The sequence below is a fragment of the Gastrolobium bilobum genome, unplaced genomic scaffold, assembly GCF_033153095.1.
Source record: "Gastrolobium bilobum isolate Gb01-03AN ecotype WA unplaced genomic scaffold, APGP_CSIRO_Gbil_v1 utg7070, whole genome shotgun sequence".
In the NCBI taxonomy this organism is placed as follows: domain Eukaryota; kingdom Viridiplantae; phylum Streptophyta; class Magnoliopsida; order Fabales; family Fabaceae; genus Gastrolobium; species Gastrolobium bilobum.
The window spans coordinates 184466-193818 of NW_026898279.1; the positions used below are offsets into that span (position 1 = coordinate 184466).

General features: G+C 31.6%; 1 protein-coding gene across 1 annotated transcript; it reads right to left on the reverse strand.

The window, feature by feature from the left end:
* Window positions 1–221: 221 nt before the first annotated feature.
* Window positions 222–933, reverse strand: LOC133314433 (uncharacterized). The gene has a single exon (XM_061515915.1). It carries the CDS (start codon window positions 825–827, stop codon window positions 525–527), a length of 303 nt encoding a protein of 100 aa, XP_061371899.1. The 5' UTR covers window positions 828–933; the 3' UTR covers window positions 222–524.
* Window positions 934–9353: the final 8420 nt, after the last annotated feature.

Consider the following 9353-nt stretch of genomic DNA (forward strand, 5'->3'; position numbering starts at 1 on the left):
AAACAGTATTTTACTGATTAGAAAGATAGTTTAATTTCTCAAATAAATAAAAAATATGCTCTCACTCTTATTGCTATTTCTTTTAGATCACCAATTCTCAGAGACCCACGCTTCGAATGCCAATAACATCTAAGAAACATTAACCAATCCCACAAAACTGAGAATAAAAATCAGAACATAAAGTAAAACAAACAAACAAACAAACAATTGCTGTCTGATATTCTACAAATTCATAGTTTCCATGACCCCTTAGGCCAAGAAACCCATTCACTTCACTTATTAATATATTTTTAAAAGCACATACATAGTATATGATGACCCTTTGGCCATGAATTACATACACTTTCTTAAGAATCACAACCAATATTTACAATTTCACAATACTACTAACCAAGCGTAGGACTCCTTTGGTTTTCCACACACTTGCAAATTCTAACTTGAAAAGCCAAACTTGAACACTTAAACATTACAAGCAGTAATCACATTCATGTACCAGAACAGGTTGGTCTGCAAAGGGTACATGTTCATGTTGAAACTCCACGAGAATTCAAACGACGATGTGGAGATTGAACACCAGAAGAAACTAAAATTTGGGTTGAAGAATTAGCAGCCTTGGAAGTAGCAAGCTTGGAAGATGGTGAAGATGAAGGGAACCCATAATCTGATCCAAACAGAGAAGAAGTAGAGGTTTGAAAACGACCCGAGTCACCAGGAAGTTTCATATATGAGTAAGAAGGTGACTCACAAAGCCATGAACCAATAGAACCTTGTTTGCCATTCTTGTATTGCATTATAGCTTTGTACACAAATGGAATAAGACCCTCCATTTTTATGTTTGAGAATGAGAGAAAAATAGAGAGAACAGAGAAAATGAAAGGTTTTTGGTGATTTGGTTAGTGAATTGGATTGAAGGTGAGAGAGAGAATAGGGAGGTTCTTGTGTTTAAAGGTGTGGGAAGGTATCATGACGTGGAGTAATAGAATGTATTGGAGTCCAACTCTTCACGCTAAGCCTGGAAGATTTCAACGCAAACCCACAAGGAGACCTTGAAAGCTATGTGCAAACAACATTCATTGCACAAAACAAAAAATAAAACCTTGTTTTGCAATCGCTTAATTGTTGGGTATGGCTCATACTTCGCATTCTGATGAAGCCTGGTACTGTTGTGGGCCTTTGACATATTGTAATTTTCTTTTACTTAGTAGTTTGGATTTGGACCTATGAATAGTTGTTGTTAAGATTTTCTAAATTTGTTTTTAGTTTTTTTTACTTGTAACGAGTGACGGTGAAGTGATTATAGTACAAACAAGCTGGGCGTAGTTTACATTATGTGAATCAGGTAAATTATTGTGTCAATTTCTCTTTTTTCTTTCTCTTTTGTTTTTCAATTTGTGTGTGTCGATTTCCAACAATAATGAGGTCATTAGCCTAGGAGAATGGACCTTATTGAATATTTAGGTAAATCTCTCTATAAATAAAGGATTAAATTAAGGAATATGCTCTCTTGAAATCCTAATCTCTTAACTGTTACTGTGCACATACACACTTCTTTGGATTTATTGTCTAATGTTTATGTACAGTAATATGCCTATTATCTGTAAGTATCTCCTTCATAGATACCGCTAGTTTACAGATCATATAGCAACCTCAATAATCCACTATGATCAAATAAACCTCGTTGAAATCATTTTGTATTCATCCAACTCTTTTTACTATTATTTTGATGGGTTTGAGCTTTAAGAACAAGATTGGTTGGTTTGACATGATTTTTTTTAATTTATCATTTTGTTCGGACTTCATTGCAATCTAGTGACTGAGCAGTGACCAATGATTTCTTCTGATACTTGATTTTTTTATTTTAATATTATCTCATACTCTATTGTTTGTTCAGATTTTGTTCTAAAGTATGGTACTTGATAAATTAATAATTGGTTCATTCAATCGTGGCCACTTGGATCTGTGTAGGAGTTGTGATATATAAGGATTTTACGAATCATGTTTTGCATTTTGTCCACACGATATGATGCTTATTTTAGCGATGTTCTTCTTAATGCTTAAAATCAAAGGGTTTCAAATACTTTGATTGAATCCAACAAATACCCAGTATATCTATCTTTTTTTTTTCTCTCTTCAATTTATCACTAACAAGTAGAGTACATAAAGCTTAATTTAGTATTTTTTTTAAAAAAAAAATATTATATGAACTTTTGAGATTTGTGACAATTTTTTTACATGGTAATAAAATTAAACTTTTCTGTCCTAATTTAATCTCCCGCTTGCTTACTTTGGTTTTATCCATGAGGTAAAAATATATTTTATGAGTACTTTTCTTTTGTTTGTCCTTCGCTTATTAATGAGTTATGATATTTTCTGAACAATTCATTTGTCTCGCGAATTTAATCAGGTTACTCTTAATTACCTCACTTGTATTGCACTGCCTTATTTCAAATTGTACATTACAGTTTGTACATATAGTAATTTTTTCACTGTTCTAAATTGAAAGAATTATTTTATTGGCGCTTTTTACACGGTACTGTTCATGTGAACAGTATCAATCAACAATAACATTTTATTTTTGGAATATTACAGGTCGGGTTTATAAGTTTGTAAATAAAATAAAATAATTATTTAAATAATTTAAATAATAAAATAATATTATTTTAACTATCTTATTTGCTTTTTATATGGTTTTGAAGGCGTAATAAAATTAAATAGAATACTAGACTTAGGCTAAGCTTCTTCATTTTTAAATATATATCATGTTAACTCTTATAATTTAGGTTGTACGACATTAATAAGGTAGACAAAACTCAAATTATTTTATATAAATTTGGTCTAATATTTAAACTAAAATTTAACCTAATTTTATCCATTTACACCTTTAATCTTAACTTTCTGTGCAACAAATTATAACTTATTCGATATAGTAAATGTTTGGTTTTTTTTATTATTTTGCCGTAGTTGCAAAATCAAAGTTTGATTTTTGTTTTCAAATTACCATTATAACCTTTAATAAACTATATCTTTAGCTTTGTATAAAAAAAAAAAAAAAATTTAAATAAAAAAAACTTTATCTTTAGCTTTTGTCGCCAAACAGAAGGGGAATATTAAAATAAGGAAGTATGACACGCACACTTCTTAAATAAAAAACTGTGCATGCCTTGCTTCATCCAAACACCAACTCCACCGTCTCAATCAAAAATAAAAATAAAATCATGGGTTACATCATGTGGAATATTGTGGGCTTAAAAATTTGTTCTGAATCATAATGTCATTTTATTTCCGCAATAAAAATCTTAGCTTCAAATCAGATATTGATTCATTGCACGTCTCTAACAAAAAGCCATGAACTGCGTGGGAGTGAGTTTTGTGGGATGAGTTAGGTGAAGATGTTAAAATAGGGCTTCGTGGTGTGAAAGTCTAAGGATATGTGTATTGCCCTTTTGAACTTACCTTGCAAAACAACAAAACAACGTGCAGGCAAACATCAACTTCTGCACACTGTATTTTTGGCCTACATCAACGCCCAAGCACTGTATAACTTTTCCTTTTAAGTCAGATTTCCTATCTACAAAGAATAAGATGTTGATTTTATCCACTTAATTTCTTTAGGGGAAATAAAATTAAGGGAAAATTTTAAATATTTCCATGGTTTGCCTTTGAATCATTTACCTTTGTTTTTATTTTGTTTATCATTTATTTTCCTATATTTTTTTTCACTCAAGTCCCTTCTTAACAGTGTTAAAGTTTCTAATCAATATGTTTATTTTACCATTTTTATAAAAATACACTTAATCTATCTTATGTCATTTTCTTCGGCTTTTTGACCCTTTTGCCCTTCATTAATTAATTGCTAATCATTTTGTCCCTTGTCCAAAATTATCCACAAATCTGCCCCTCTTTAATCGATTAACTTGAATATTTAATCAATTAAATGGTCAAAACAGGCAAAAATGGTTGACTCGAGATTTAGTCGATCAAATCTCCCCTTTTTTTTTGGATTACATCCGGGTATCCCCACAGTCCATAGCCATGAGACTAATCTCCCTCTTTAATCGATTAAGAGAGATATTTAATCGATTAAATATCCCAAATGAGCGTGAAGCATTAATTGAATGAGACAAACAAGGAAAACTCGCTACTTTCGAAGGGGATGATTGAAATTTGTCTTACTTGCTGTGAAGAAATACGAAATGGAAGTATTTCACCTCGGCCTGAACTGAAGTTTGAATATGTTAATAAGGGCAGTGAGTACATGAATGGTGGTCATCCTCAATACTACCCTCTGAAGTCCCTAAATCACAATATACTGGTTGAGGATGACCACCATGCATGTACTCACTGTCCCTATTAACATATTCAAACTTCAGTTCAGGTCGGGGTGAAATACTTCCATTTCGTATTTCTTCACAGCAAGTAAGATAGATTTCAATCATCCCCTTTGAAAGTAGCGAGTTTTCCTTGTTTGTCTCATTCAATCAATGGTTTTACGGTCATTTGGGATATTTAATTGATTAATATAAGTTTTAATAGATTAAATATCTCTCTTAATCGATTAAAGAGGGAGATTTGATCGATTAAATCTCGAGTCAACCATTTTTGCATGTTTTGACCATTTAATCGATTAAATATTCAAGTTAATCGATTAAAGAAGGGCAGGTTGGTGGATAGTTTTGGGTAAGGGAAAAAATAGTTATTAATTAATTAATGAGGGGCAAAAGGGTCAAAAAGCCCATTTTCTTCCCCAAGTTTTATAAGGTTTTTTTTACCAAACATGACAAATACATAACCTTTGGAATTTTAATGCAGGCTTATATATGAGAGCTTGAAGAAGTTTTAAAGCTTATCAAATAATGGTAGCTCGATTGGTGTATGAGAGCTGAACAGGTTAAGGTGAAAGCATGTGTTCGATTTTTTTCAGTATCATTTTGAGAAGGATTTAAAACCTTAATCTTGAACACGCCCTGAATAAAATTGCCTCTTGTAGAGGATATGAGTGATTTATCCAAAAAAATTATGTTTTAAAGCTCAACATAGATATTGAATTCAGGAAAAGAGTTCTACAGGTGATCATGGTTCCTCGTGGTTTTTACCTTTGTACCTAGGGTTGGCAAAATTGAGGCAACCCGTCGGGTTGGCTCGTAACCCGCCAAAAATGAGTCGGGTTGGATTAACAAAAATGAGTTGCCAACCCGGCTCGTTTCAACCCGTGAAAAAACGAGCCAACCCGTAGGTCAAACGAGCCAGCTCACAGGTTGAGGTTTTTTTTTTTTATAAAAAATACAAAATATAACATACAAAAACGGACAAAACCCACACATGTTGTCATCATTTTTCTTCCTTCTATAAACATAAGTCCCTAATCTTCTTACCTGCCATTTTTATATTGTTAGGTTGTGCTGGATTTGTTTGGTTCAAATATTTTACCCACTTGATAGCAAGTGATTCTGATTGTTTCTGGATGTTGATGCAAATTGGTTGTGAAGAAAATTCGAAACTAAAATATTTTGCTTTTATTTCTCATTTTGTAACCCTTTGTTTAAGCTAATAGAAGTCACATAGCTGGTGCACTAATATTACAAGGTCATTTAAATAGGCTGAAAACGAGCCAACCCGCGAGCAATTTAATAGCCAATTTTTGAGCCAACTCGAGAGCTATTTTTTCAAGTCAACCCACGAGCCATATTTTTGAGACAACCCGTGAGCCAACCCTAACCCGACTCAGATCGGGTTGGGTTGGATTTTCTGGCTGGTTTTTTTTTTGAGCCAACCCTAACCCGGTTCATTTTTTTGGGTTAAATGCGGGTTGGGTTAGGTTGGGTTGGCCCGTTTTGCCAACCCTACCTGTACCACTCACCTTTTTTTTCATCACCCAAAAAATAAAACTTTTTTTTGGGTTGCAAAATATTTTTTTATTTTAGAAATTTGATCAATTTCCCCCACTTTCCCTCAGTATGTAAACAACTGACGATTCTGACAAGTGACTTTCTGCAACCTTGGGTTTATTAGCACGACCATTACATAATTTAAATTCATTTCATTGATTTCAAATTATGTTTGAATCGTCATGTGTGTTTAATAGATTGGGTTTGAAATTTACTCAAATAAATTTAACATAATTTGGGTTTGAAAATACATAACAGATGATTACATATAAAATTTCTTCTGGTTCTGACAAAGTTTTTGAAATGCTTATAATAAGATAATAAATTTTCTTTCTTATCTGACAGATGATTACAATACTTAATAACTAACTATATTTCTATAGCAATTAAAATGTTTGTTAGCACAAAGTCATTCTAAAATGGCTAACAAAGCATAGTTAGTGCAAAGTTTATTGATCTGTTCTTCTAACTACTCATGCTCCTTTAAAAGGATTAAACCTTTGCAAAGCTTAAGGAAGAAGATGATATAAGGTAACTTAAGCGTATTTTTGTAAGAAAGATAAAATAGGTATATTAATTACGTTTCTAGCACTGTTAAAGAGAAACTTGCATGGAGAAAAATATAGGAAAATAAATGATAAAAAAAAGCATAGGGAAACAAATGATTCAAGGAAAAATCACAAGAGATATTTAAAATTTTCCGCTAGAGTGTGTTTGGTAGAAGATTTTGTTAAGGATAGCTAGGCAAATGGAAGTGATATTTTTGGATGTCCATGTTTGGTATCATGTTTTAAAATTTTTTGTTAGGGAACTCATTTGCCTAGTATTTGCTTTTTATGTATAAAAAACACTATTGAATAATACCACCTACAAGGTGATATTTGCTGATAGATGGGGAAATTCAAAAAGGATTGCAAGCAAGAAGACCAAATTGACCCTGATGTTTGAAAAAACTACAGCAAACTAAAATCACATTTTCCCATTTTATTTTAGTCAAGGGTTGTTGGGGTAATTTAACCATATTTTTCCACCTATATTTTACCTTCAACCAAACATAGACTTAGCAAACTAAAATCAATTTTCCTAGTAATGTTTCGGTCTACCAATCAACATTTTTAAAATTTCTCCACTTATTTTAGTTTACAATCATTTCCCCACTAATTATATTTACCTGGTTAAAAAAAATTTCTCCTATACCAAACGCCTCGTAAGATTAATTAAAGTTAGCATTTTCGTAGCCCTATAAGCATCTCAATCCACCATTTTTAGTTTTAATAGGTAAAGACGAACATAAAGTGGAATTACATAGTAGAAAGTTTTGAGTATTTTAAAACGGCTATAAATGTAATATGAGGCATATTTATAATATTTTAATTAGTCTTTTAAAGAGAGCGAGTTTGGAGCAGTTCTTTCTTTTTCAATGCAGAAAATAAAATTAGTATTTTTACAAGTATATAAGAATAAGATTGTATATAAAAATATTCTTATTAGTTAGGATTTAATGAAGAGTATTTTTTTAAAAAAATAATAATTTTGACAGATCAATAAAAAATTTGAACGCCCAAAACTATCTACCGTATAAAAATGTTTGCAATAACATTGTATCAATGACAAGAGCCCAAGTCATTAAAGACTTCAATTAAAGACTTCTTATTAGTTCGGTTCTCTATTGGTGCTACTTTTTATGGTCTTGACGAAGACGGTGACTCATTTATTATTATTTTAATCTTATTACTTTTATTATCAGATTAATTATTATTGGTTCAATTTAAAATTATTTGTTAAAAAATAAAAAAATTAATTGTTATTAACTTTAAATGAATCCAATAATAATCAATCAGATAATAATAATAATAAATATAACATTCTCCATCTCTTATGTCAATTCTTTCAATTTTATTTAGTTACGGAAATTGAAAACCTGTCGATGGCTCGAGAAGAATGATGGGAGAAGCACAAACGAATTGGTATTGAGCACGTGTCCTTCCAAGCCAATTTGGTTCAATCTCAATAATTTAGGGACAACAGAGGTTCATCTAGGCCTGGTTAGTTACTATCACGGCCTTGAGAAAAGTTCGGTCATATGGTGGACGCGGAATTAAACTAGGCCTAGTTTCCAAGCCTGTGGGGGAAAAATTTAAACACGGAATTATCTTTTTTTATTTTTATAAATTTTCCCTTTCTAAGTGCCCCTAATGGAAAAAATCTCGACCGGTTTCTCTTGGATGAATAGTTTCCAACAATTCATAATGCGTTTTTCCACAACCAAACATGGCAGTTTACCGGTAACTTTTTGTTGTCTTAGTGTCTATAAAACCGTAAAGAATTAGTGAATACAGACATTGATTTTCCTTTGCATAACGAAACTCTGTCTTTTTTCAGCTTCCTCAACCTTATGCTCATCCTGTTCCTGTACGATTGTTAAAGCATGTGCTAAGTCCTCACCAAAACAGAGAAACTCATTCTATACTGGGAGTTGTTTGTCCATAAACCTTAAATACTATAAAGAGGATAAAATTATCTTATGGACACAGTGTCCAATAATAAGCTAGAATTTTTTCATCCGTTATATATTCTCTTTGTTTGCTTGTCTTTCGGTTTACTATCATCCATACTTGCATGTTATCTTATACCTTGATTTTTGCATGCTTGTATTAGTTTATCATTCATATAACACAAATTCTTGTTTTACACGTGTTAGTTTAAACACCATTTTCAATTACATAAAGTATATGGTCAATAATATAGCAACTTAAGTCCTCTCATGTGATACTCCCTCGAAAATGAATCTGCAACCACCTATTGGCCTTATCTTATAAAAAGAAGGGAATAATCTTATTCTAATGGCATTGACAGTGGGGCCATTCATCTTGATTGTTTTGCAAATTTATAAAAGGGGAATCATCCGTTTACAAATTTTTTTGACAAATTTTTACAAATTATACTATTTTCTCCCGGAAGAACATAGTGAAACCTAATGTTCTCCCGGAAGAAAATAGTGTAGTTTGTAAACAAAAAAGTTTATAAATATACGCTGCCCCTTTATAAAATTAGCAATATGAAAGTTAGTATCCTATGCATCTCCTCCCTAAGAGATTTTGTTGCAATCCGGGTTGGAGAGCCATGTAGATCTTGAAGTTGTTAGCTACAATAGTGGGCCTCACAATGCTAGTAGCACACCTCTACATGAGAGCTATGATGCACGGACACGAAAACGGAACACGGGACACGACACGACACGCCGACACGTTAATTCTAAAAAATGTCATATTTCGACACGTTTTGATATTAAATAAAATTTTTAATATATATAATATGATTTATATTTAATACATATAAGAGTCCATAATAAGTCATATAACCAATTAAATATTTAAATTTCATAACATAAATATAAATATAAATAATTTTTCATAGTTTGTTAATTTTTAATGTCAAATTTTATAACAGAAAAAAATTAATTTATGA

What these genes read in the sequence shown, in the direction of transcription:
- LOC133314433 (XM_061515915.1), bottom strand. Translation starts at nt 827, where the DNA reads ATGGAGGGTCTTATTCCATTTGTGTACAAAGCTATAATGCAATACAAG.